Source organism: Salmo salar, chromosome ssa17 (genome assembly GCF_905237065.1).
Source record: "Salmo salar chromosome ssa17, Ssal_v3.1, whole genome shotgun sequence".
NCBI lineage: Eukaryota > Metazoa > Chordata > Actinopteri > Salmoniformes > Salmonidae > Salmo > Salmo salar.
Window position 1 is genome coordinate 13,726,855 of NC_059458.1, and position 27,959 is coordinate 13,754,813.

The window sequence follows — 27,959 nt, forward strand, 5'->3', positions numbered from 1 at the left end:
CCAGAAGTTACGGATATGATTTTTATTATCAACAATTAAACAACCAATGCTAATATAGCGATACAGGGGAAACAGGGCTGGGGATTGAACCGGAGACCCTGCAGATACAGTGAGCACTTGTTGATAATAATGGCCAAGATGTCTTGACAGTAGCAAGATATGCTCACAACAGTGCAACAAATGTGCAAAATATTATATTCCTAACACACGAGTAGTGTAAACTTTATTCAAAAATGAACTGTCAAAAATGCCATGTATCTGGGGGAGTGGGGACCACGTGTTTTGGAAGGCAGTTCAGCTGGAATGTTGGTTTAAGGCAAGGTTTATGACAATACATCAATGATCATGTAGCTTGAAAAGATAGGTACTGATCCTCATATTGAAATAGGCGGAACAGATGGTAGCTCAAATGACCGAGTAGCCATTGGCAATGACTTGAGCTAATCAAAACCATGTTCAAGAGCTGACTGACAAATAGCCCTACAAAGCTCGCCATCATGTTTAAAGTTATTTTAACAGTTCCACTCGGTCTAGAATCTAGGCTAACTGACAAGCACCTTCCCAGATAACACAGTTCCTCTTCCACAGATGGAGTTTGAGACAAATGTCCACTGTTAGTTTAGCTTCTTCTGCTCACAGTGATCCATGTGTCATCTTTAGGCGTTGACACCAGCTCAGATCTGGCCTCTACCACCTGTCCCTTTACCTGATGCAGCTTCAGTTGGCGCACTACAGTGCTGAGGACGACAGTGGCCACTGTGTACGCAAACCTGAAAGGTGGCAAAATGGTGGTATAAAAAGTTAGTAACAAGCCCACATCCTTCTTCTTTGCCTGGTAGTGACAGTCCCTCTCCATTTCCTTTCCTTTGATGTTGTAGAATAAATATGGTAAAACTGTATAAGAAGTTTATCCTGTGTAATTACAGGTAGAAAATGCCCTAGCCCCTTGGTTAATCTCAAGTGCACGCCACTATCCTTTCCCATCCCCGTTACCTCAGCTCAGGACAGGCCTGGTTCCCTGAGAATCCAAGCAGAGAGAAGCTTTTCCTGGCAGAATCTTCTGTGAATCGGTCTGGGTCAAACCTGGATGGACAAAGTGCAAGAATTCAAACTCGGTACCAAAAAATCCAGCAAAAATGTCCTCTTTAGGTGGCAAAAAGTTCAAAGGAAAATACATATGGACAGACTTGTAGGGATGGCTCCAGGTGTCTGCATCCTGTAGGACTACCCCAAGGGCATAGATCACCAGTGTCTAAAAGAAACATAGGAATAAAGTGTTTTAATTATTCACTTTAAACTTCAAAATTCTGTTCATTTTACATCCACAAGCACTTGCTGACTGTGACAGTGAGATGTGGATAATAAAGGGACTAAGTAGGGAAGAGGAGAATAAGATACCTCTTTAGGAATAATGTGCTGATCGACTTTCCCTTCATTTTCCTGGAGCTGGGCTGCGATGGGCGTCAGTTTGGCTGTCCGCACAGTCTCGTTCAAAACCTGCTGGAAGTACCTATAGTATAGAAGATGCATTTGATAGGCATGATAAAATGTATCTATAAATATACCTTGAAGACAAGCCACCATGAGGATACCTGCCCGTTCTGCTGTGACCGACCAGGGTTCGAACCCAGGTGTCATGTGTGCCACAAGGCTGTTAGCCCCTGTTAGCTTAGGCATTAGCTCAGGAAGCTCACACCAGTCTTCAGGTCTCATATAAGGTACTTGTCATGCAAGAGTGGATCTGAAACACCTCTATTACACTGCATCACATCGTTGATGTTATTTGGCTGTCAGACAGAGTCAGAGGTCACCTGAGCTGTGGGATCTTATCCAGAGAAACAGGCTCAGAGCCCAGAACATCCTCCAGCTCCTGATGCAGCTTCTCCTGAACTTCCTCTGACGTGGACAGGAAGTGTACTGCCCAGATGCACACTGGGAAAATATTACAACCACAAAGAGAAACATCAACACTTTGTGAGAGAGATTTTCTGACAGAATACTAACCAAATGTATGAATTTATTTGTTCAGAAAGAATTGACGATTGGATACACCATAAAATCTGCAAGTTCTAACGTAGATAGGCATAATCTATTTGTTAATAGTACTCACAATTAGCTGTGATGACACAACCTGCCAGTGTGAATACCATGCTGTCCTCCATCACCTACAAAAGAGAAACAATGAAAACAAGCATTCATTAAAACAAAAGTGGGAAGGAAGTTTTATTTTCCTCTACACGTGGGTAACAGCAACAGGAGGCTCTCTGCTCTGCCCAATGAGTCTATTCTCCTTATAATCAAGGAATCTGTGCATCACCTGTCTCTCTGTGAGGTTGGACTGGAGAAGAGCATCCACAAACGCTGTCTGGCTCCTTTGTCCTTTCCTGTCTTTAGCCACAGACATCAGCACTGTTTCCATTTCTGCCAGCGCTGTAAACAAACATAATGTACTTAGCATGAGGACAGAGAATTTATACACATAGGGAGATACTCTGACAATCTCTTTTTTATTTCAGATACATTCAGTAAGAAAGTGGAAGTTCTCTTAATGCTGAGATGTACAGGTAACACATATGATCCATAGCAGTGAACTAGTTCTCACTCACCGCTCTCATAGTGCTCCTTTCTGATGGAGCTCTTCTCCATGGAGCCGTCCAAATAGCCTTTTCCGATCTCCGACCAGATCTGACAAGTAAAGGGAATTATCAGTGAAAATCTGCAAACACAGGTCGTAATGGGCATATTTTCACCAGAAACGGTGACTTTAAATGTGACTGCTCACTCACTGCCTCATGGTTCTTTCGGAAGCCGATGACTTCAGCATCATTCCGGAAGCGGTCACCTAGAGCGAGTTGAGTGACAGCCTTCATGGCCAATCCTTGCAGATGGGCACAGAGGGGTGTGTGCTGGTCCTTAGGGAAAGACTTCCATTTCCCCACTAACTCCTCCACCAGCTAGAACAGGACAAAAGGGGAGGGAGGGAGACAGAGAGTGTGTGTCAATGGGAAATGTGTCTTCCGCATTTAACCCAACCCCTCTGAATCAGAGAGGTGTGGGGAGGCTGCCTTAATCGACATCCATGTCTTCAGCGCCCGGGCAGAAAGACAGATTTTTACCTTGTTGCTGGATCGAATCCCCAAGCTGACCTTCCAGTTACTGGCCCAACAATCTAACCACTAGGCTACCAAACTATAACATCCCAGGGAAGTGAGCACAAATAGCTTTTGAGTAAACAAATACTAATGGATACACAAAAACATAAGAAAGTATTGCAGAATACCACAGCCAAATATAAAAAACTGCCAATGAGCCATTGTGTAAGAGGCAAACCTTCAGCAGCAGGGGAAAGTTTTCCTCCAGGGTGTTGTTGACGGCACTCTCATACAACTTCTTCCTCATTACAGCCTCTGTGGCCCCTCCACCCATTCCTGACTGGTACCCTAGCAACGACTTCAGCATTGTCTCAAATGAGTCCGCTACAAGTAAGGATAGAAGATGTCACAGTGGCAAACATGTTACTGTTTCTTCATTTCAAAACAACACTGTACATGTAAAACAGAAATCACCTGAATCTGTTACAACGTCTATCTATACCTGCATTCCACTTAGAATGGTGCAATCTTTTAAGCATGCATTTTAAGTGGTACGTTAGTAGGGACGGAGCACCTGTTTCCCTTTCCTCCCAATAGTTTCCCTCCCTCCCCAGTACTCACTAGTCCTGTTGGGGTTGATGTGCTGCCGTAGCTGGTCCACTGAACCCAAGCTGACCACAGGGCGTCCTCCAAACCAGAAGGATGCCACAGGACCAAACTGTCCATGTAGACTAGCCAGGAACTCATGCAGACTGCCTTGGTTCACTATGTCTTGTAGATTTCCATCCCTAAATTAAGAGAATGAGACAAATAAACCAATATGAACCTAGGTCAGGCCAGGGCCCGTATCCAGAAAGCTTCTCAGTGTATGCGTGCTAATCTAGAATCAGTTTTGCCTTTTATATGGAGATGAATAGACAGGGGGATCTGATTCTGGATCAGTACTCCTACAGAGACGCTATATAAATACAGGCTCAGGTCAAGTGTGGTGAGCTTACCTGAGTGCTAAAGAGAGACAGTACTTAGAAAGTTGTAAAACACATCTGGTCATAGGCTACTCACTCCTCTTCTGTAGGGTTGAGACCTGGTATACCAGAAACACTTCTTGATGACTTGATAAAAAAAAAAAATCAAGCATGTTACATTCCGTTTCAAGAGAGACATATCATAAATTAAACATGACAAGAAATGGTGTGGGGTTTACATATTCTAAGTCCATGGCAGTAACCTGTAAAAACTTGAGCTTTGAAAAAAATATTTCTACACTACTTTGCCATATGTTCTACAATTCACTTAAACTGCTGAAACATTTGAGTACTAAAAGTAGATGCATAAAAAAATCCTGGGATGTTTTTAACTGTCATGTCACTGTAAAACTGTGGACAAAGTTAGCAGCTTACACGTAGCTAGTAATGACATTGGTGGATATACGATGTTGCAAATATTGGCTAATATAAGCACAGGCATTGACTTACTGGATACAAATAGAGGACTGCGCCGACCAGAATGATGACAAAAGTCACTGCAAATATCGCAAAGTCCAGCATGTTTGCTGGTGTTACTCAAAAAAACGTTTAGATAGATAGCTAAAGAAATACTATACATGGGTTATAGCGACCACGTCTACGGCAGCATCACCACTCCGTGTTCTACTGCAAAGCCTGCACAGTCAGTGAGGCCAGAGCAATGCATCTCAGAGCGCATGGATAAATCAGAACGCACAGAAGCAGATCAAATCTAACTACAAAATGTTACTAGCCACTTGATCTGGCATAGCACAATTGGTAAAATCAATTCAGTAGAAAGCTGAATTTTTACCTATCCAGATAACTTAGTGATTGGTCCTAGCCAGGCCTACTTAGACCTAGGCAAGGGAACAAGCAATGGTTCATTTCCCAAAAATATTAACAGCACACTTATATTCTGGGCAATGACAAATGTGTCGGTAGATCATAAATACAAGAGCAGATAGAGGAGAGCAAATACAGTTTTAAAAGGCTTCTGAAGTTTGTACTTTTTCCACTTTAAAATTTCTGACTTGATTTTCCCTTACAATAAAAAATAAAATAAATAAACCCCTACAAAAATGCCCATTAATTATAATCCACATCAGTGGCGATTTTAGCATGTAAATCTCGGTGGGGCAAAAAAAATAATATGTGGGATGCATGCCAGCAAAGCCGCTACACAACACAACACTAAACAGTACATTGATTGCACTATACAACTGCGGAGCCTAGTCAGGCAGCGAAACAGTTCTTCCAGCCTAATTTATTGCCTTTAAAAAAAAAACATAGCTGATATGGCTGACTTGCTTAAACAAATGTGGGTTCTACTGACAATTGAGATGTACAAACTATGGCATAAGAGGCAATCCGTAATTTCGATTAAGACATTAATGAGCGAGCTAGGACTGACGTAGTCATTATAACTATTTGTTCAGCACTTTTGGAAATGTACAGTGACAGAATCAAAACATGGGCCATTCTTACAGTGTTCTCCCTGTACACCAAGTCAGAACCTGCAGGATAAGTAAAGGGGGCAGATAAGCAGACAATGAAAGCTCTTACAATATTTGATGATTACATTTCTCAAAAACAGGTTAGAGGCTACATGTGCACCACCAAATCAGAACAGCAGGCGAAATTAAGGTGAAAAAAGACCAAATTATTAGGGTGGACTACTTAACAGCTTACTACACAACATGCACTTGGTATATTACTTTCTTAGCTACATATCCTCCCTGGCATATTGCATCATTTATGCAGCAGCATACAATACATTTTTGGACTCGCCTCGTAAATCCGGAATTGTAAATCCGGCCTCTTTGTCGTTCTTTGATGACAAAATTTGCCCACGAAGGACCGCCGCACCACCTTCCTGTTCAAGTGAGCACATCACAACAAGGTGAGTCCAAAAATGTCTTATATGCTGCTGCATAAATGATGTAATATGCCAGTGAGATATGTATACTGTAGCTAAGAAAGTCATATTAAGTGTATGTTGTGTAGTAAGCTGTTAGTAGCCCATGTGCCTCACCCTAATAATTTGGTATATTTTCAACTCTTAATTTAGATTAAATTTACTGTTCTGACTCGGTGGTGCACATGTAGCCTATAACCTGTTTTTGAGAAATGTAATCATCGAATATTGTAAGTGCTTTCATTGTCTGCTTATATGCCCCCTTTATTTATCCTACAGTTCTGACTTGGTATTCAGGGGAAACACTGTAAGAACGGCCCATGTTCTGAACTCTGTCACTGTACATTTCAAAAGTGCTGAACAAATAGTTATAATGACATAATGACTAAGTTTGTCCTGGCTCGCTCATTAATGTCTCAATCGAAATCACGGATTTCCTTTTATCCGCTTGTTGTCCCCTTATGCCATAGTTTGTACATCTCAAATGTCAGTAGAAACCACATTTGTTTAAGCAAGTCAGCCATATCAGCAGTTTTTTTTAAAGGCAGTAAATGAGGCTGAATGAACTGTTTCGCTGCCAGACAAGGCTCCGCTGACAGTCAGGTGTAGCTGGTGTTGGGACTGCTGTTGGGACAGCTTTATGTGGCCCTAACAGTGTGTGGGCACCGTTTGTCACCGTTAAAGTGTAATTCATGTATTGTTTAGTGTTGCGTTGCGTAGTGACTGCTGGCATGCACTTTTTTGTATTGCCCCACCTTGATTTACATGCTAAACTCGCCACTGTACGACATACCTCATACGTACAACACATCTCAAAAACGAATGGTTTTGATCGCCTGGAACTTTTGGAAAAGAAGCTTCTTTCCACCATGCTGTTCTGTTCATAAAACGATTACTAACTTTACCCTCATTTAATAATGAAGAACTGCTATTGGGTAAACAATCTACTTGTGAATAAAGTTGAATCCCCCGTCCTACAATGAATGTCAAGACGATTATGACAATATTTATTTTCAAATGTCACGGTTATTGTCCAACATTGTCGGTTACACGACTATACGATTATTGTTCCAGCCTTAGTTCCAGTGCAACAAATTTCACAGGATTTGATTTAACAGTGTGGTAATGGTCTGGTTTAATTGTGTGGTATACAGAGCCTTCAGAATGTATTTTTCCTAAATAAATTGTGTTACAGCCTGCATTTAAAATCGATTAAGTTTAGAGGTTTCTGTGTCCCTGGCCTACACACAATAGCCTATAATGTCAACGTGGAATTACGTTTTTTGAAATGTGTACTAATTAATAAAAACTGAAAAGCTGTAATGTCTTGAGTTAATAAGTATTCAACCCCTTTGTTATGGCAAGCCAAAATAAGTTCAGGAGTAAAAATCAGCTTAAGTCACATAAGTTGCATGGATTCTGTGTGCAATAAGTGTTTAACATGATTTCTGAATGACTACCTCATCTCTGTATCCCACACATACAATTATCTGTAAGGTCCCTCAGTCACGCAGTGAATTTCAAACACAGATTCAATCGCAATGACCAGAGGGGCTTTCCAATGCCTCGCAAAGAAGGGCACCTATTGGTAGATGATAGGTATAAATAAAAAGCAGATATTGAATATCCCTTTGCACATGGTGAAGTTATTAATTATAATTTGGCTGGTGTACCAATACACCCAGTCACTATAAAGATGCAGGCGTCCTTACTAACTCAGTTGCCAGAGAGGAAGGAAACCTCTCAGGGATTTCACCATGAGGCCAATAGTGACTTTAAAACAGTTTGAATTTAATGGCTGTGATAGAAAACTGAGAATGGATCAACACTGTAGTTACTCCACAATACTAACCTAATTGACAGTGAAAAGAAGGAAACCTGTACAGAATACAAGTATTCCAAACATGCATCCAGTTTGCAACAAGGCACTAAAGTAATACTGCAAGAAATGTGGCAAAGCAATTCACTTTTTGTCCTGAATACAAAGTGTTGTGTTTGGGACAAATCCAACAACACATTACTGAGTACCACTCCATATTTTCAAGCATATAGTGGTGGCTGCATCCTGTTATGGGTATGCATGTAATCATTAAAGACTGGGGAGTTTTTCCAGATAAAAAAAAAGAATAATCTGCGGAATGAGCACGGCAAAATTGTAGAAAAAAACTGATTTCAATCTGCTTTCCACCACACTGGGAGATTAATTCACCTTTCAGCAGGACAATAACCTAAAACATAAGGCCAAATCTACACTGGAGTTGCTTACCAAGAAGACAGTGAATGTTCCTAGGTGGCTGAGTTACAGTTGAATACTTTCTGAAGGCACTCTATTTAATGGTGTGGTATATAACAAGACACAGCCATGCTGTTTCAGGTCAATACACTACATTTACATCATTACAAATGGTATGTTTGGTTTAATGTCCCCAAAATGACATTTAGAAGCATCTCAGTGGGATAACATGTTTATTATTTCCAATGGTAATCAATACATTTGACAAAACAAGCACACATTTGGGTCATACAAAAATAAACTGATTATTGCCACAAACAACGTGTACAATGTGTGTTGGCTGATAAAATACAGTACAAAAAAAGATGTGCGAGCAAAAATTGAAAAGAATATTCCTCAAGTAGACATGTCTGATTTCTCCTCTGGTCTCAAGGACTCGATCTCCATAGCCATTAGGAACCCTGGTTTGGAGATAGATTGAGTGATTGGAAGCCCATGTTATTTCTAAAGGCAACTGACATACAAAGCTTTTATACACATGAAAAATGAAAACACATCTCTGAAGGGACTTTAACATGTGTGTCATTCGGTAAGGTTGCTGAGTGTGTGTGTACAATCCAGTGAAATTGCTGTGGTCTATCTGAGGTGCTTTGGCCCTTCTAGTAATTATACATCTATGGTGTATACAAAACATATTAAACAATATAGATAAGTATTGAGTCCGTGGTAACATATAGGACTGAGCGTGTCAACAAGTGTCTTTGTCGCAATTTATGTACGCCTGAGTAGGTGGTGTTGTTTTTAGTAGTCTTTTTTCCGTTTGTCTCTGTTTATTGTGACTGTTGTGCAGTAAGTCTTGGTCAATGTCATGTGGAACTACGTCTGTGGAAATATTAAGTTGCTGTTTGTTTAATAAAATCTACAAAAACGAAATAAATAAAAAACACAACTTCAGCCTCACCTTCGGTGTAGTCCATCTCAGGCCTGGCAGAGATGAAGATCCAGGCCATTCCCACCAGCACAGCCACCACCAGGTTCACTATGATCCACGGGTTCAGGATCTGTTGCTCTGACCCAGGAGGCCTGGAGAGGGGAGGAGGTTGAAAAAGTCACAATGCTTTTTTGTTTGTTTGGCTGGAGTCAGAGTCTCTCTGACTCCAACAGTGATTCTGCTGAGTAGGATAATCAATATACAAGATCTAACTTTGAACTACATGTTAATATCAAGATAATAAGAACAGTTAGTTAGCACACCATAAAGTCTCGTTAGCACTGGGGTACAGGTTTATGCGGTCACTGGTCATCTGCTGGCTGAGAGAGAGGACCAGAGCTGAGAAGTACACTAAAGGAGGAGAGGGATAGTTACTTCAGTGAAATGACTGTTTGCCAAGGCCAGAGAGACAAAGTGCTTGCTGGGCTGGCTGCATCATATACAGATAGGCTCCGCCTGTCCTGAATGAATTGAGTAACATGCTGTAAAGATGTTTTCACTTACAGAAAGAGGCTAGAGCAACTGGGTCCAGGGTAACAAACTCTCTCATAGCCATGGCGCCTTTGGCCAGATTCACCCTGAAATGGAAAGAGAATGAGTCTCCACACACACTGGGGAGGGACGGGGTACACTGGGGTTTGTTGTAACATGTGCCAGCCTGTAGCTAGAGAAAGGAGATGTGTGTGTCTGTGTTTTTGTTTGGGTCCATTGATGGAACAGAATGACAGCGTGTTGTATACATACACACACAAACACCTCCTAGCTCTAGCCACTGGCTTCCATATTTTCACAACAACGGCCACATTTATTTTGGGCCTGACCCAAAATAACAACAATGTGCCACACAGACACCCACCTCCTTACCTGTCAAAGGCTGACACGGTGCTTATAGCCAGTAGCAGGTAGAAGAGAGACTGTGCAGGGTAGGCCAGGCTGTGGTACTGCTGCAGTAGGTTCGGCAGAGTAGTGAGATGTTTTCCTGCCAGGGCATAGATCACTATGATGTTCCACACTGCATAGCCTGCTAGGAAGCCGTGGCAGAACAGCCCAATCCCCCTGTATATTAGAGAGAGATGTGATATAGAGGGAACATACACACACACACACACACACAGTCTTTCAAACAGACACCTGCACACACACACACCTGAAGCCACTATGGACCCTAACAGACACATCCTTGGTGGTCCACATCTGCTGGATGTCCATGACGTTGTCCACCTGATCGCTGGACTTCGGTCTGTCTGACCGATCGGCCGCTTGAAACCTCTCTGAAAGTTAAACAACACATTGTTATCCAACATAGAAGACAGGACACACAAGGATGTCCAAAGAATTCATATAAGGCCAATTTTTCCAGACACAGAAACAAGACTAGTTCTCGACCAAGTAAGGCTTCCAATAGAGGATTTCCATTGCAATTGTTTCATAGTCCAGGACTAGGTTAATTCATCTGTGTCCTGGAAACGAACCTTTACTCTTAAGCTCTACCATGTACAGCTAACATAAAATAACAGAAGGAAGGGGGACACTCACTGCTCCTCTCTACAAACACCTTCCCCACAGGCTGGCTCTGTCCCAGGGGAGCAGAGAACAGGGAATGCTGGGGGATGGGTGGCTGAGCGTCTGTGATGATGTCATCGTCCTCTACATCAAGCTCGTTGACGTACTGCGTCTCTGACACTTTAGACTTCCTAGGGAGTGACCACGAAGAAAGAAAGAGAAACTGAGCTCATTAAAAGAGCAAAGGATCTATCATAATAGAACCATTAGTAAAAACACATTTTACTGTACTTTCAACACCATTGATCAATCAAATTTGATTTGATTTGTCACATACACGTTATTAGCAGATGTTATTGCGGGTGTAGCGAAATGCTTGTGCTTCTAGCTCTGACAGTGCAGTAATATCTAACAAGTAATATCTAACAAATTACACAACATATACCCAATACACACAAATCTAGTAGGAATGAATTAAGACTATATACATATGGACGAGCGATGTCAGAGCGGAACAGACTAAGATACAGTAGAATAGCATAGAAAACAGTATATACACACACGAGATGAGTAAAGACAGATGTGTAAACATTAAGTGACTAAGATACTGTAGAATAGATAGTACATATTTTAGTGTCTCTTACTTCTTCCTCTTGGGTTTTTTGGTCACTTCTTCCCCTGCCTCGGCTGTGTTCTGGACCAGTCCATCCCCGTTCACCAGGTCAGCCTGGTCATCCTCCAGGTCTGAGACACAAACAAGCGAATGAACAACGCTCAACATGTAACTTAATACATTTCACAAATACAGTAAGTACAACTCTTACATATAGCCTATAAATGGTTATGGTAAAACAGAACGGAATGTATTGAATATAAATGGAATATAATCTTAACCATGCAGAAGTGATAGAATAAATAATACACAAACAAGATAATGTTTGAGTTACAAATGTAGGAAGAGTAGGTATATGGTTCCCCCGAGGCATGTTGTTTACCTATAGTCAGGCCTGCTGTTTACCTATAGTCAGGCCTGCTGTTTACCTATAGTCAGGCCTGCTGTTTACCTATAGTCAGGCCTGCTGTTTACCTATAGTCAGGCCTGCTGTTTACCTATAGTCAGGCCTGCTGTTTACCTATAGTCAGGCCTGCTGTTTACCTATAGTCAGGCCTGCTGTTTACCTATAGTCAGGCCTGCTGTTTACCTATAGTCAGGCCTGCTGTTTACCTATAGTCAGGCATGTTGTTTACCTATAGTCAGGCATGTTGTTTACCTATAGTCAGGCATGCTGTTTACCTATAGTCAGGCCTGCTGTTTACCTATAGTCAGGCATGCTGTTTACATATAGTCAGGCATGCTGTTTACCTATAGTCAGGCATGCTGTTTACCTATAGTCAGGCATGCTGTTTACCTATAGTCAGGCCTGCTGTTTACCTATAGTCAGGCATGTTGTTTACCTATAGTCAGGCCTGCTGTTTACCTATAGTCAGGCCTGCTGTTTACCTATAGTCAGGCCTGCTGTTTACATATAGTCAGGCATGCTGTTTACCTATAGTCAGGCCTGCTGTTTACCTATAGTCAGGCATGCTGTTTACATATAGTCAGGCATGCTGTTTACATATAGTCAGGCATGTTGTTTACATATAGTCAGGCATGCTGTTTACCTATAGTCAGGTATGTTGTTTACATATAGTCAGGCCTGCTGTTTACCTATAGTCAGGCCTGCTGTTTACCTATAGTCAGGCATGTTGTTTACCTATAGTCAGGCATGTTGTTTACCTATAGTCAGGCATGTTGTTTACCTATAGTCAGGCCTGTTGTTTACCTATAGTCAGGCCTGCTGTTTACCTATAGTCAGGCATGTTGTTTACCTATAGTCAGGCCTGCTGTTTACCTATAGTCAGGCATGTTGTTTACCTATAGTCAGGCATGTTGTTTACCTATAGTCAGGCATGCTGTTTACATATAGTCAGGCATGTTGTTTACCTACGGTCGCTGCCTTTTTCTTCTTCTTCCTTCTCTGTGGTGCAGCTTCCTGCGACTCGGGGGTCAAGGCCTGGATGACCTCAGATGACCTGCGACTGCTCAGACCCCCCATCTGGGCCATCTCCATCCCTGGGTCTGCTGCACATACAAACAACACAACTCTCTTATTATATACTTGAGGTATACTTACTATGTGGTTCAAGTCATTACTAGTACTTCAACAGTTAATACATTATTATTTGACAGTGGAATGCAAGCTTTATAATTAATTGATAGCTTGAAACTTAAAGGCAAGGTGCCTCCAAAATCTGGAACAACGCTGTTCACCAGCAGTTCAACAGAAGGAGCTCCCGAGAACTATTCCTTGGAACTATTCCTTTTCCACCCACCCTCTGGGCTTTCTACACCATCCACCTGACTCTTCGACTTCTTCCTCTTGCTTTTAGGGACCGGCATCTCGTCTACATAGGAGACAAAACAGGTTAAGAAAACTATATCCAAGCCAGCAGCATCAACCTAAATTCAATAGTTAAATCATCTATTACAACATCCTTCGAAGGCAACTCACCACCTGTATCTTGACTTCATGCAGTTGTTCAAATGCCATACATAAAAAAGGGAAAGAGAGAGTGTGAGAGAGAGAGAGAGATGTTCTGCTGGGATAAATGAGTAGAAACAGTATCACAACAGCATAAGGAGGCTAGACTCACCTTGACATGGGGGGCAGGACACGCTGTCCACGCTAAAGAGGACAAGGAAGAAGAGAAGGAGGCTTGGCCAACATCTTACATAACACTCCTTAAAGATTAGTTCATATACTTCATTATTTCTACAAAAATGTTTACCTTTATTTAACTAGGCAAGTCAGTTTAGAACAAATTCTTATTTACAATCACTGCCAACACCCCCGGCCGAACCCTCCCCTAACCCGGACGACGCTGGGCCAATTGTGCGCCGCCCTATGGGACTCCCGATCACGGCCAGTTGTGACACAGCCTGGGAACGAACCAGGGTCTGTAGTGACGCCTCCAGCACTGCAGTGCCTTAGACCGCTGCGCTCTCGGGAGGCCCTCGATCCATACATGCCAAGAGATAGGAACAGAGGGGAACCAAGGAACAACGGAACCAAGCAAGTGGTTGTACAAAGCTCTCCCCAAAACTTGCTTTCAAAGTAGATAACACTCCCAGTCTCAAACAGTACATTTCTCCAATTGATCTTAACAATAAAATCCTCTAAAACTCAACAACCTGGACTCAGAAAAGAGAGTCATTTTCATACAGTGAGAAGATCCAATAGTACCATGGCCCGGTTTCCCAAAACTAGGCCCAGGACTGTGTATGAGAGAGAGCTTACCGTGAGTTGTTTTCTCACCATTACATCCAAGAATCAGGAAGGGCTCTGAGGATATTCCTGTGCCACAGCCTTGGTGACACTGCCTAATCCTCGGCTAAATCTGCAGTAGGCATCTGCCAAGGTACTGGAATACCAACCAATCAAAGCATAGATCAGATAAGACTATTCAGACCTGAGGGATTTGACCCCTTGAGGTATGAAGTGAAGAAGACCCCCAACAAAAATAGCCTACACCAAACGACACCTTTATTGATGTAATAATTTGGTGTAAGAACAATGTTGATGATTATTAGGGCCATAATTTATTTCCCTCCCATATTGGGCCGCCGTTTTGAAGTGACATTAGCTTTATCCACCTCTTCATGGTGTTGTTGACCTTTGTTCCTAATGCTGTATGGTTCGCAGCAAGGTCCCGTCACACCCTCTCTGCTTTGTTGTTGTTGAGCCCTCTGCAGGTTGTTGAGTGCAGAAACCAGAGAGACCTATGGAAACTGGCTGTCTGAGAGCAGTCTTTTGACTGGGCATGTGATCACAGGCTACCAGTGTGCTGCATACCAGCTAGTTACAAGTCGAATTACACTTAAGATGTATGATATGGATGGTCGTGTAAGTGTAGCGGCGCATGCGCGGCTAATGGTACCTGTGGAAGCGGCGGGAGGTCCCTCCGTCGCGTGTTTTGTGCCTAAATAAATATTTTTGATTAAAAAACAAACTGGGCAACTGGAATATGAAGAAGAAAAAAAAAATCACTCGTTATAACGAATTTATAGATAAATAGTTATAGCTAAGTAAGATATAGCAAAACGATAACTAGCTAACGTTAGTCGGCTAAATGAGCTAGCACATTTAAGCTACAGCATCCTTGTGTTCCGACCTTTACAAGATTAGCTAGCTAGCTAAACTAGCTAGCTACATACCTGGAATCCTCCTGTGTCCATTTCTGCCCTTTAGAATAGAACCCCGATAAGAACCAGCTAGTTAGCTACCTAGCTGTTAAAACGTTTTGGGCTTGTAACGTCTGCATGTTGGTTGCCACGCTGTTTACAGTCGTTGCCTTGCCATGGTAGTGATTTTCAGCTGAGGACACAAGGAACTTCCTGTTTTCAAAATAAAAGTCTTCTGCACTTGTTGACACAGAAAGCCACACAAACACATATTCAAAAACACGTGTTCACACACAAAATTGTATTTTTAAAATTAGTAACAGTATACGTCACATATTTTAGCATTATTCCAAATCCCATTATGTTACACTCTCAAAAATATTCTGAATAATAATAGCCTGGAATTACAGACTGTGCTGAAGGTATCCTTCAGTATTATAAACTATAAAAATAGAGTCGCACACTCCGTATATAAACTCCCAGTAATTTATTGGGTAAATCACCAACCTTTCGGCACCACTGTGCCTTCTTCAGGGTGAATTTACTTTTTATAGTTTATTCGCCGTTACTCTGGGTGTGTGCCAGCTCATGTTTTGTATTCAGTTTTTTACCCTTCAGTATTATGAAAACATTGTGTTCAAATGGTGAGCACACAACCACTTCCTTGCTCACCTTCATACTGAAACATAGTACCAATCTTGAGCACTTGAATTTACATTCTTTGGCATTAACATTCTTTTTATTAAATAAAATAAAAACATTAAGAAAATACAGAAATTCAGCATGGACAATTATTTGCTCTAATTGTAAACGAAAGATGAGAGGTTAACCTACAACCTCTCATAACATGCCTGTGTAGCACATCAATACATGATCTCCAACTACGCACACAATTTTTGAAAAAAACAGACACATGATTTTTGGTTTAACCCAGCTCCATAGCCTTGAATATGCTAATTATTCAACAACAGATTAAAGCAGACACAAGGACAGTATCTGTATGAGTCTCTCAAACTCACCACTAAACAAAACAATAAATCCAATCCAAAACAAATTCCACTGGAGAGCAACGGGTATGTTCAGAAGTAGCAGCCAAAGGTTACAGCCACTCCTCATCCATGTTGTTCTCCATTCCCTCTTTTACGATGCCCTGCCCTCCATCTGTTTGTTATCCTTTTATGTCCTCTCCTCCCCCTCATCAAAACTCCTCTGTGGGTCGTATCCAGTTGGCAGGAACCCACTGTGGCTCATCCTGAGCCCTCCTCACAGCCCTCAGTAGCTGAACACAGGAGTCTTGCAGCCCGTCGTTCACCATCACAGAGTCAAAGAACTGGCAGTACTGAGACTCCATCTTTCTGGCTGCCTCCTCCATCTCCTGGAAGTCTTCCTCCTGTTGGGAACAGCATAATATGACAGTTGGTCACTATCTTAACTATGGCATGATGGTCAGTATTTCAACCATTTGATCACCATAAGGATGGTGTATTATTACCAGGTCTCTTTGTAAAAAGAGGTTCAAACTGTGAGAAACTTCCTGGTCAATGAAACAATTGAGAAATTATAATAAAACCATAAGAGTGCTTACTTTGAAAGGTCTGTTGACATAGTAATTGGTGGTGATCTGAGCGTCCTTTCTGGTCTCCTTCATGCGTTCTGCGGTGGGCGGCTTCACATAGATGATGTAGGCCTTGAGCTCATGTGTCCTCACTGACTGGATGGCCTGGAAGGAGACAGTCATCATACATGGGTCAATTGAGAACTAATTCTCATTTACAATGAAGACCTGGCCAAGATGCAACTGAGGTCAACACAGAGCTAACTCCACAATAGGGCCAAGTCAATGATGAAGCCCCACTGATAAGAACCCCAGGAGGACTCACATGAGGCTCGATGTCGATGACACAGATCCTTCCACTGTTCAAAACATCCTTCACAGCATCAAGACTAGTGCCGTAGAAATGACCTTTGTACGCACCGTATTCCAGAAACCTGGTTTTAAAAAAACGCAACACAAAACCCTGGCTTATAATCAGGTGGTCCACATCAATGTTATTAACTTACTTAATCCTCTTTGTCCCCATTAGGACATAAGGCCACAAGTCACATTCATGTTGTGACAGTTGATTTAACAAGATGTGTTCGCGAGAGGAAAGTCAGCAGCTGTTATTCAATGAGTACCTACCTGTTGCTGTAAACCATGTTCTCAAACAGTTCCCTGTTGATGAAGTGATACTCTTTACCAGACTCCTCATAGCTCCTAGCGGCTCGTGTCGTGTCTGGAGGAAGAAGGGAAAATATGTCAGATGACATCATCGGAAGACAAGCCGTCATATACGACATTGATCGTATCCATGTCAACAATGGAAGAAAGTCATGTAGGCTGACACCACGGTGTACTCACGAGGCACTGCCCCTTGAAAGGTCACTGGGTTGATTTCGATTAACCGTCTGCGAAGTTCGTTCACTCCAACGCCGGAGGGACCTGCGAGAGAAGAACACACTTCTGAGGTCTCCGTCATGTCATCACACATATTTTGTGTCAATACAAGCAGAGACACACTGTACACGTACAAAAAACAGTAACGTAACGTGTGTCATACTGTCTCTGTATTATTGGCCACAGAACCATATACACATTAGTACGTATTCATGACAGTCAATACATATCTGAATCTTCTGCCAATCTATTTGTGTTGCTGGTTAGTGCCGGACTGGTGTCTTACCCACGAGGGCGACCAGGCGGTGTTTGTCCTGCGGGTTGCGCTGGTATCGTACCACCTCTTCGTATGGGTTGTTGAGGGCACCGTAGCCGCTGCCGGAACAGCGTGTGTGGAAGGACTGCTGACTGGAGCCTGTGCTTAGGGACTGCCGCCGACACAGACGCAGGCTACGTCTGAACCCAGTTAGATAGATCCCCTCGATGTTAGTGCTGAACTCATCCTCCTCTAGGAGCGGGGGGAACAGGGAGGGGGAGAGCATGATAATGGGATGAATGTGTGTGTCACCAGACAGGGTGTTGGAGTTGATTCTAATTGAGATCAAAGGAGAGCTCAGTAGAGCAGGTCATGCTCACCTTCTCTTAGCTCCTCTCACATTCCAAATTGGAATTCAGAAATGATTGCGATAAAGAAAACAGGGTTATAGTTGAGTGATACTGTATTTTGTATAGGCTGCATGATCAACTAACTTCAACAAAGACTTACCTACCAGATTCAAAAGCTTCCTCATCTGTTAGAAAATAGAAAAGAAACATTCAAAATAATCCACCAAAGTCCTTTTGCAGTAAACAAATGAGAGAAACAATATGATTTATTGTAGAGGAAATTAGGGAAATCGTACCAGCTTCAACACACTTTTCATCAATCAGGTCTTCCTCTGAAAGAGCAAAGTATGACAGGCAGTGGTGTAAAATACTTAAAAGTACTACTTAAGTCATTTTTGGGGGTATCTGTACTTTACTTTACTATTAATATTTTTGACAACTTTTACTTCACTACATTCCCAAAGAAAAGTATGTACTTTTTACTCCATACATTTTCCCTGACACCCAAAAGTACTAGTAACATTTTGAATGCTTAGTATGACAGCAAAATGGTCAAATTAACACACTTATCAAGAGAACATCCCTGGTCATCCCTACTGCCTCTGATCTGGCAGACTCACTAAACACATGCTTCTTTTGTAAATGATGTGTGAGTTAGAGCATGCCCCTGGCTATCCGTAAATAAATAAAAAACTAGAAAACGTGGCCATCTGCTTTGCTTAATATAAGGAATTTGAAATTATTTATACTTGTACTTTTACTTTTGATACTTAAGTACATTTTAGCAATTACATTTACTTTTGATACTTAATTATATTTAAAACCAAATACTTTTACTCAAGTAGTATTTTACTGGGTGACTTTCACTTTTACTTGAGTCATTTTCTATTAAGATATCTTTACTTTTACTCAAATAAGACAATTGTGTACTTTTTCCACCACTGATGACAGGTCAGTGCAAAGTCAATAATGATATATACTATATATATATATATATATATATATATACAAAAGTATGTGGACACCTTCAAATTAGTGGATTTGGCTATTCCAACCACACCGGTTGCTGACAGATGTATAAAATCGAGCACACAGCCATGCAATCTCCATACACAAACATAAGCAGTAGAATGGCCTTACTGACGAGCTCTGTTACTTTCAACGTGGCACCGTCATAGGATGCCACCTTTCCAACAAGTCAGTTCGTCAAATTTCTGCCCTGCTAGAGCTGCCGCGGTCAACTCTAAGTGCTGTTATTGTGAAGTGGAAACGTCTAGGAGCAACAACGGCTCAGCCACGAAGCAGTAGGCCACACAAGCTGACAGAACGAGATGCCCTAGTGCTGAAGCGTGTACAAATTGTCTGTCCTCTGTTGCAACACTCACTACCAAGTTCGAAACTTCCTCTGGAAGAAATGTCAGCACAATAATTGTTCGTCGGGAGTTTCATGAAATTAGTTTCCAAGGTTGAGCAGCCGCACACAATCCTAAGATCACCATGGGCCAAGTGTCGGCTGTAAAGCTCGCTGCCATTGGACCCTGGAGCAGTGGAAACGCGTTCTCTGTCGGACAAATCTGGGTTTGACGGATACCAGGAGAACACTACCTGCTCCAATGTATAGTGCAAACTGTAAAGTTTGGTGGAGGAGGAATAATGGTCTGGGGCTGTTTTTCATGGTACGGGCTAGGCCCCTTAGTTCCAGTGAAGGGAAATCTTAATGCTACAGCAGAGAATGACATTCCAGATGGTTCTGTGCTTCCAACTTTGTGGCAACAGTTTGGAGAAGGCCCTTTCCAGTTTCAGCATTACAGTGCCCCCATGCCGAAAGCCCAGTTAGAAATGGTTGTTCCAAGATCGCTGTGGAAGAACTTGACTGGCTTGCACAGAGCCCTGACCTCAACCCCATCGAACACCTTTGGGATGAATTGGAATGCAGACTGCGAGCCAGGCCTAATCGCCCAACATCAATGCCCAACCTCACTAATGCTCTTGTGGCTGAATGTTCCAACATCTAGTGGAAAGCCTTCCCAGAAGAGTGGAGGCTGTTATAGCAGCAAAAGGGGAACCAACTCCATATTTAATACCCATGATTTTGACAAGCAGGTGTCCACATACTTTTGGTCATGTAGTGTAACAAAAACTGCCTCTCATTGAAAACTGGCACCATAAAAAAGGATCATAGTTCTTACCTTCATTCACAGTGCTCACTTCAGGTAAGCAAGAGGAATAAGAGAATTGTCATTTGTTACTGTTATGGATATACAGTAATACTTGTTGCCAGGTGCTTATAATTTGGTGTAAAAGAGCTGAAAAGCCAGACGTAAAGGAGAGACTGTACTCTACTCACAGGGTTTGATGCAGGTGTGAGGCTGGTAGGGCTGAGACCACCAGAACTCTTTCTGTTTCCTCCTGAGCAGGTTGGTGGAGGGGATAAGGCCAGCACAGGCCGAGGTGCTGGGTAGTTTCTTGGCCTGCCACCAGAGGGTGTCTGACTGGTCCACGATCTCCAGCAGGTCTCCCTTCCTGAAGTCCATACCTGCCTCGGCGCAGGGGATGGCCGGGTCCTGCTGGGGACTGTAGTCTGCCATGGCACGCACATACAGCTGGGACACCAGGAGACACAATACAAGAGACAACAAGAGACAAGGACAATGCAATGAAAAAGATATTTACTACAACACTGAAGACAGGAACTGAACCATAGGTTTTCTTGGTAATAGTAACCTCCTATTGTCAAGAGAAAGACTTTGGTTTTGGTGCCATTATGGTTTAATCAGCTGACATGACTTGTCTGATACCCTTTCCAGGGAAGGGTAGCTCGGTAAACATGCCATTACTCACTATCGTCTGGTTGTTGACTGGTCTGTCTGTGATGGGAACCACTTTGAACATGAGGGTGCCTTGAGACCGGGCCTGTGGGTCCAAAGACAGATAAACACCCATGTACATCACTGGTGGATAAAGACTTACTACAGACACCATCTGTGTTGACTGTGTGAAATGTGTGGATTTTTGGGCAGCCATGCAGTGTTCTGCTGGTAGACTCACCAGTCTCTCAATGACCTGCTCAGGCTCCAGGCCATCTACAGAGTAACCATTCACCTCAGTGATCCTGTCCCCTGCATGCAGCAGACCTAGAGAGAGAGGGGGGAGGGGACACACATGAGAAAGAAGAAACAGATTAAAGAGAGAGAGAGAGAGAGAGAGAGAGAGGTGGTCTCACCGCTGCGGTCTGCCAGTCCTCCATGGATCACCCGTGCCACAAAGATCTCCCCTGTTATCCCATTTCGCTTTATCGTGGCTCCCTTAAGAGAGAGACAGAGAGGGGACATGAATCCAGGGTTAAAACATTGTCCTGTAACTCTCACACATAGTGAGCTCCAAAAGTATTTGGACTTTGAAGAATGTTTAGTTGCTTTGGCTCTGTACTCCAGCACTTTGGATTTTAAATGATGCAATGATTGTGAGGTTAAAGTGCAGACTGTCAGCTTTAATTTAAAGATGCACAAATATCACCCCCCTCCCCCTCCCCCAAGAAAACCTCCACTGTTATTGCACATTTTGGGAGTATGATATTTGTGCGTCTAACTTTCTCACTCATCATTATTCACGATTCATTCAGGATTATCCGTAATCATGGTAGCATCCACATTAATGTAGAAGTGTTTAAAAACATGACATTCTTATTTACAATAAAAGTGACTCCAAAATGACACAATACATGATTTACCATTCTTCTATTGGGCACAAAATAATCTGAAACACAAAGAAAACAAACAGGAAATGCATCCAACACATGTGTAGACTCGCAAGCTTGATGTAGCCATTGTGTGCTATGAATATGGGACCAAATACTTAACTTTTTACAACTTTAATACACAAGTAGATTCATCACTGGGGTGGAACAGCAACAATGACACATTTGGCCTATTACAGGTTATGGAGGGTGTCATGTGATATGAGGTGAAAACATCATGAGTCAAAAAGAAACAATGGACATGCTATATTTACAATTACAAAATGAAATCATGTGAAAATAACAGATGACATTCGGGAAACACAGAGTTGCATGAAACACAGATGGACGGCTTGAGGATGGAAACGCAACAATGGGCATAGCCAACACATCACAATTGCGGAATGAATGGTGGGCGACATGGTGACGAAGATAACAGAAGAAAGGATAAATGCCTTTTGAAGCCGAGATCTCTGAGGGAATCTTGAGGAAAGGACCATTCCCTGAAGCAGAGGAATAGAAGATCTCCTGAAGATACCAGAGCACCACTGTCCTCCTGGCTGGTTCACTTCCTCTTCTTCTTCTTCTTCTTCCCCTGGCTGGAGCAGCAGCCAGTCTTGTTGTGTTGGGGCCAAGCGGGGCAGGTGGTGGAGGTGTTGAGAGGCTGTTGTAGAGGTGGGGTTGCTGGAGCTGGGGTTCCACATGCTTCTTTTTAGATGTGGGGGAAGCACCAACATGCTTTTTGGGAGACATGGGCAGAATCCTGGTCTTCAACCCTGCCTTGGGTGACCCATTGCAGGCTGGGGACTGAGGCTGAGAGATCTTCCCCTGGGATGTGGATATGCCGTCCATAGAGCCAGTGAAGGAGCTGGAGGATGAGGAAGAGGAGGAGGAAGAGGAGGACAGGGAGCATACTCTGGACTGGTGTGAAAGGGATGTCTGAGTCTTCAAGCTGCTGGCTGTGTGTTGACTGGTGGGATACTGCTGCTGGTTCCTCTATGTGGTTCTGGTGTATCTGCTACCGCCCTGCTGGCAGCGGTGAGTGTCTGCAGTCTGCTCACCACCTGGGTCAGCAGCGTCAGGGCCTGGGCATTCTCCTGGACACTCTCAGACATGTGCTCTGTGGCGGCGGCCATCTTCTGCCCCAGCAGCCGGACGTCATTGGTGCTGCACTCCATAGAGCTAGCAGCCTGCTGCACCGTGGACCTCAACTCATCCAGGCTCTCCTGCTTAGCCAGCTTCATAGGGGGGTCGCGAGGCATCTCATCTACCCGCCGATGCTGCATGGGGCTGGGGGGAGCCGTGCGGATCCGGGGGCTGACGATGTAGCTCCGGAACCGCGGAGGAGTTCCGGGGGGATGGTGGTATGCAGCCATGCAGGGAGGGGTGAGAGTCCAGGGCTGGAGGGTGGAGCATGGTGTGGGAGAGGGGACAGGGTGTTGGCTGACTCTCTGTCTTCGTCGCTGTCTAGCTCCTCGATCACATTATCTCCAGAAGCAGGGAGGAGAGAGAGGTTGGAAAAAGGTAATCTATTAGCCTGAGTAAGAGTAGAAGTTCCATTGTGTTGCATTATAATGTACTGAACTGATATGTATTGCAGTGTACAGCACTGTACTACTCATGGCAGTAGATACAGTATTGAATCATATTGTTTTCAGGGTCTTTTCAACTGTAATTAGTTCTTACCAATCAGGACAGAGTTACAGACCGAGGGGGCAGAGCGATTAAGACCTTCTTCTTTCCAGAGTGCATCAGTCTGGCACATTCTACAGTTACTCATTGGCTTAAAACGTGGCGGAGGGCGGGACTTGCCCAGGGGTGGAGGACCCGCAGAAGATAGCAACTCAGCTGGTGGGTAGCTGACTCTCCTTGTGCTGGGCATGACTGGTCGCTCCCCGGGCACTACGGCCCCCAGAGCTCCCACACCATGCCAGGGGCTCTCCACTGCCCTGGCCCCACCGTGGATCAGCCTTCGCAAGGTCATCTTCCTCAGGGTGTCCCAGCGACTGCGGATCCCCCCTCCTGAGCTCCTCTTTCAGGGGGAGAGACAGGGCTAGACAAGATTACCTCTGTCTGAGACCACAGATACCTCTATAGCCCTGAAATAGGGATCTGGGTACACAGGGTACTGCTAAAACTGTCTGACACCAGGATTGGATTTAGATTTGTTCCAAACGGGTTCCAAAAGAGGTCGCAATGTCAGATGTGGATGGGTAGGAGCTTCCGAGTATATACAGCTTAATAACTATGGGAACATTTTTGGGTTCAAACTGAGTGACTGGAAATTGTATATTTGGTGTCCAAAACTGACCCATCGTGACACTAATCATAAGCCATCCTGGAATTTTGAAGTATTAAAACCATCTCTACTACGATTACTCTGATTGAAATCATCTGTCACACAATTTAACAATCAAACTAATAACATGTTTTTTTTTTTTTTTTTTACTAAAAACATGTTATGAAAGCATCATCTGCCCTTTCCTACAGCTTCTGTCAGGTCCTCAGGAGGTGCTGCTTTGTATTCGGTGTGCATAAAATACAACATTTCTGTAACCTTGCATGGAGGAAAAAGTGTGAAAATACTAAAAGTGTGTTTTTGGTATCCACGTTAGAACATAGCCAGGTGTAAAAGATTGCACCCTTGATGATACTTCTAATCTAGTATTTTTGTTGCTGTTGCTTTAAGCCTTCCTCCTTAAAAACAAACAGTTGTATCCAATCCATGACTCACCAGCTGCTGCTTGTTCTTCACCAGACAGACTATCCTCATGGCCTCCTCATCGTCAGGGAGGTTGTCAGGGATAGGAGGCAGCACAGGCTCATAATCCTTCTGGGCCACCGTATCATGGGCTGATATCAGAGCCTAGGACAGAGCACAACTATTAAGTCAATTCATGCATTTAGGCGGACTCAACACACATAAATAACTCACATAACCCAGAAAAACGTAGTTACTGCAACAACAGATACAAAGGTTAGGATCATAGGAGCCCTTTTTGCCTCAGGATCTCTCACCTGGAGGTGTGGTCCCCTGAGGAGACTGTAAAGCTCCCTGGCCTCAGCAGAAGTGTTTGGAACTGTTCTCATGTCCGTCAGAATCTAGAAGAGAAGCAGAAAGGCGGGTTGAGTGGACACAGGACAGGACTGACACCACTGACACTTCTGACAAGCCAATGACGGAAGAGGGCAAAGCAGTAGAGGGAAAGGTCCTACCTGTTGGATGAGCTGTGTTGTGTATGGTAGGAAAGGAGCAGGAGGCTCTCTCTGGTGCTGCCGCAGACGCTCATACACCTGGGTGGAGAAGAGACAGAGAAGAGGTTAAACCTACACCTAGAACAAGACAAGAGTATGGACAAACACAAATCAAAGACACCCTCCACTCACTGGGTGAAACAGAGACCGAGAGAAAGTAGAGATAAAGTGAAACACAGCCTTTATAAACCCCAGTTGAGAGTATATCACAGACTAGACTCCCAGACTAACTTTGAGCAGAGACTTGAGCCAGGGGGCGTTGAGGAGGCTGTATAGGAGCTCTGCCCCGTTGATTTCCTTATTGATGGAATGTTTCACCTCCTCTACCACGTCAGACAGGATCTGCCTTAGGCCTGGAGGACAACACCAACATAATCATAAAAATAAACAGCCATAGGATTATCCCAACATACAGGAGAGAAGTACATTGCCATCAGCTAGAGGTTGAGAGAGAAGCTGTTTCCTTTTACTGACCATGGTCACTCAGTCTAGGGGACGACATCGCCACCTCGGCTTCCACAGCCTGCCTCATGGTGATCACCCAGCACTGACTGCTGGAAATTCGCCCCAACCCAAACCTTGGAAAGAGAGAAATGAAATAAAAATATATTCTTGCTTAGTAGTTCATCTAAAAGCTGAATGATAACATCTAATCTTCTTACACATTTTAGATAACAATAACATAACATTAATCCAGATTAATACAACTCTGACCTCTATATACATAGTCATCAGTTCTGCTATGATGGATGTCAACTGGGTGTCAAATAACTTCCCAGGTAAAAACAGCCTCCACTGTCACACGTTAAAAGCCCGAAGGGTCATTTAATGCCCTGTGTGTGAAATAAGCTCAGGGTTCAAAAGTCAATGGCCCACTTAAACACAGTCTCTTCTAATTCCGTATTCTCCTTGTGTCGGTCAACGTCACCCATTCAACAGAAAGACATAACAATACTGGTGGTGCAGTGTTACATCTTAAACAGGAATTTTTTTATCATGTTAATTAGATTGAGGGATGGGTAAGTCAATTGACTCTAATATGTAGTAATACTTGGATTAAAAACAGTGGATCCCTTGGTGGGAAAACAATTTTAAAAATCCTGAAAACTAGAAGAGCCCAATCCCACCTCCTCAACAGTCAGAGTGAGAGTCTACTGTATCTGGGCTCGGAGCCAACTGTAAAAGACTTAACACATTCCTGCGTGCTCACTACTTACCTCTGTGGTCTCTTTTCTTCCAGTCCCTTTGACCCGCTTCCTCAACCCTTAATACTTAGCTCCAGAGGAGGATTTGTCATCTGTGTAATACAGTTTACCAATTTTTGCAGCAGAGTGAGAGTCCCCAGGGGATTCGCTGGTAACAGGTCTGTGCTTTTACTATGGAGCGAACTGGAAAGAAAGAAGAGGAGAGTATAATCCTCTCTCTATCCCAGTTAATCCTGGGCAAGTGAGCCGTTGTCTCTCTCTCGCCGGAAGTGACAGAAGCGTGCCGAACCTGCTGCTGGCCTGTCCAAGACTATCCTACAGCTCTGCTCCCAAAGCTTCTTAACTCTTTCTGCTTTTAAAACCCGCCAGACCGTGGCCCGATAAAGCTTATGTCATAAACGGCGCCCTATTCCCGATACAGTGCACTACTTTTGACCAGAGCCCTATGGGCCCTGGAGGGCTCTGGTCAAAAGTTGTGCCCTATATAGGGAATAGAGTGCATTTTGGGACGCACCCATGGCCACACAGCTACTCTGTGTTGAATAGAGGGAAAAGAAGGCATAGCCCACAGTTTGTAATTAAACACATCACTGTACTGAGCTCCCAACAGCTGGAGGAGATGGGGACAGACCATGATGATGATTAAGTCATTATATAGCGTAGTACCCTACTACACATTCTGCTTCTCTAACCATACAAATGAAAATGTAAGTCTGTCGCACACTCGTCTCCTTGCTGTGGACTTATTTGACCAATGTTTCACCAAACACAATCAGAAACTGGGGGTCGATGGTGATTTATGAAGTAATCTGTCAGGGAAAAAATATGATTTCATGTTGAGGACAATACAGAATATATTTTAGAGATCAACTTTAACCTAAGATTATCTTGAGGCTGTCACGCCCTGACCTGAGAGAGAGGGTTTGTTTCTCTATGTGGTTAGGTCAGGGTGTGGGGTGGGCATTCTATGATGTCTATTTCTTTGTGTTGAGCCGAGTATGGTTCCTAATCAGAGGCAGCTGTCTATCGTTGTCTCTGATTAGGAATCATACTTAGGCAGCCCTTCCCCACCTGTAGTTGTGGGATCTTATTTTTGTACTGCTTGTTAAGCCTACAAGACGTGACGGTCGTTATCATTGTTTCATATTTTGTGTTTAGTGTTCTGATTTAAAATAAATACATGGATGAACACTCACTACGCTGCAACTTGGTCTACTCCTTTTGACGATCGCGACAGAGGCGCTGTAAAAAGCTTTGGCTTTAAATTCTTATTTTTGTATTGTCATTCATTTACCCTCCCTCTGTGTAGCTTTTTAGGTATAGAAATAGGACAAAGCTTAGAGGATTATCAGCAGCACCAGAGATATTTACGAAACAGTAACCTTTGACCTTTGGACTAACACTTGACATGTTTCATTTATATTTTTGTTCAGTGTGTATAAAAATGGGTTCTTGCTAGAATATCAAGACAGCTGGAACGTTTGATAGCAATATTAGGACCTTTCAGATTCCATGAGAGTAGCTATTTATGCCATTATTTTTCTAAAATGTAATTATCTATAGTGTTAATAAGCCCATGGATAGGGCTGTTATGGTGACCGTATTACCGCCACACCGGTGGTCACGAGTCATGATCGCAGTCAAATTCCAACAGTGATGGCCGGTTCCCCTCTCTCCACTGGGATTCTCTGGGATTTTCTGCCTCTAACCCTATTACAGGGGTTGAGTCACTGGCTTACTGGTGCTCTTCAATGCCG

At 43.2% G+C, this 27,959-nt stretch overlaps 3 protein-coding genes across 12 annotated transcripts; all 3 read right to left on the reverse strand.

Moving 5' to 3' along the window:
• Window positions 1-7: 7 nt before the first annotated feature.
• Window positions 8-4,788, reverse strand: LOC106575178 (cytochrome P450 20A1). 2 transcript variants are annotated; one of them, XM_014151469.2, is made up of 13 exons: window positions 4,568-4,788; window positions 4,155-4,204; window positions 3,714-3,880; window positions 3,331-3,476; window positions 2,787-2,954; window positions 2,607-2,685; window positions 2,318-2,430; window positions 2,111-2,165; window positions 1,812-1,932; window positions 1,399-1,510; window positions 1,188-1,252; window positions 994-1,083; window positions 8-770 (listed from the first exon to the last, which is right to left on the reverse strand). In XM_014151469.2, exons 1-13 carry the CDS (start codon window positions 4,637-4,639, stop codon window positions 620-622), a joined length of 1,389 nt encoding a protein of 462 aa, XP_014006944.2. In that variant the 5' UTR covers window positions 4,640-4,788; the 3' UTR covers window positions 8-619. The 2 variants fall into 2 exon arrangements, with proteins under 2 accessions (XP_014006944.2, XP_014006945.2); XM_014151470.2 differs by having other exon boundaries at window positions 4,091-4,204; window positions 4,568-4,756.
• A 3,675-nt stretch (window positions 4,789-8,463) lies between these two features.
• Window positions 8,464-15,188, reverse strand: LOC106575177 (transmembrane protein 237B). 9 transcript variants are annotated; one of them, XM_045698840.1, is made up of 16 exons: window positions 14,997-15,178; window positions 14,720-14,761; window positions 14,436-14,561; window positions 14,080-14,203; window positions 13,436-13,467; window positions 13,294-13,307; window positions 13,115-13,186; window positions 12,726-12,860; window positions 11,386-11,485; window positions 10,775-10,932; window positions 10,386-10,509; window positions 10,103-10,294; window positions 9,743-9,816; window positions 9,502-9,589; window positions 9,209-9,330; window positions 8,464-8,708 (listed from the first exon to the last, which is right to left on the reverse strand). In XM_045698840.1, the coding sequence occupies exons 4-16, from the start codon at window positions 14,098-14,100 to the stop codon at window positions 8,644-8,646; spliced, it is 1,197 nt and encodes a 398-aa protein (XP_045554796.1). In that variant the 5' UTR covers window positions 14,101-14,203; window positions 14,436-14,561; window positions 14,720-14,761; window positions 14,997-15,178; the 3' UTR covers window positions 8,464-8,643. The 9 variants fall into 9 exon arrangements, with proteins under 9 accessions (XP_045554796.1, XP_014006938.1, XP_014006943.2 ...); XM_014151463.2 differs by having other exon boundaries at window positions 12,726-12,863; window positions 14,997-15,177; XM_014151468.2 differs by lacking the exon at window positions 14,080-14,203 and having other exon boundaries at window positions 14,997-15,188.
• Window positions 15,189-15,478: 290 nt separating this feature from the next.
• mpp4b (MAGUK p55 scaffold protein 4b) lies at window positions 15,479-26,418 on the reverse strand. The gene is given in 19 exon segments (XM_045698842.1): window positions 15,479-16,353; window positions 16,549-16,683; window positions 16,844-16,952; window positions 17,146-17,239; window positions 17,365-17,445; window positions 17,687-17,908; window positions 18,037-18,051; window positions 18,171-18,191; window positions 18,303-18,350; window positions 20,333-20,609; window positions 20,848-20,919; window positions 21,055-21,140; window positions 21,230-21,311; window positions 24,477-24,608; window positions 24,761-24,844; window positions 24,959-25,036; window positions 25,229-25,350; window positions 25,472-25,575; window positions 26,215-26,418. Coding segments are annotated over 18 exon segments (1,908 nt in total). The 5' UTR covers window positions 25,530-25,575; window positions 26,215-26,418; the 3' UTR covers window positions 15,479-16,161.
• Window positions 26,419-27,959: the final 1,541 nt, after the last annotated feature.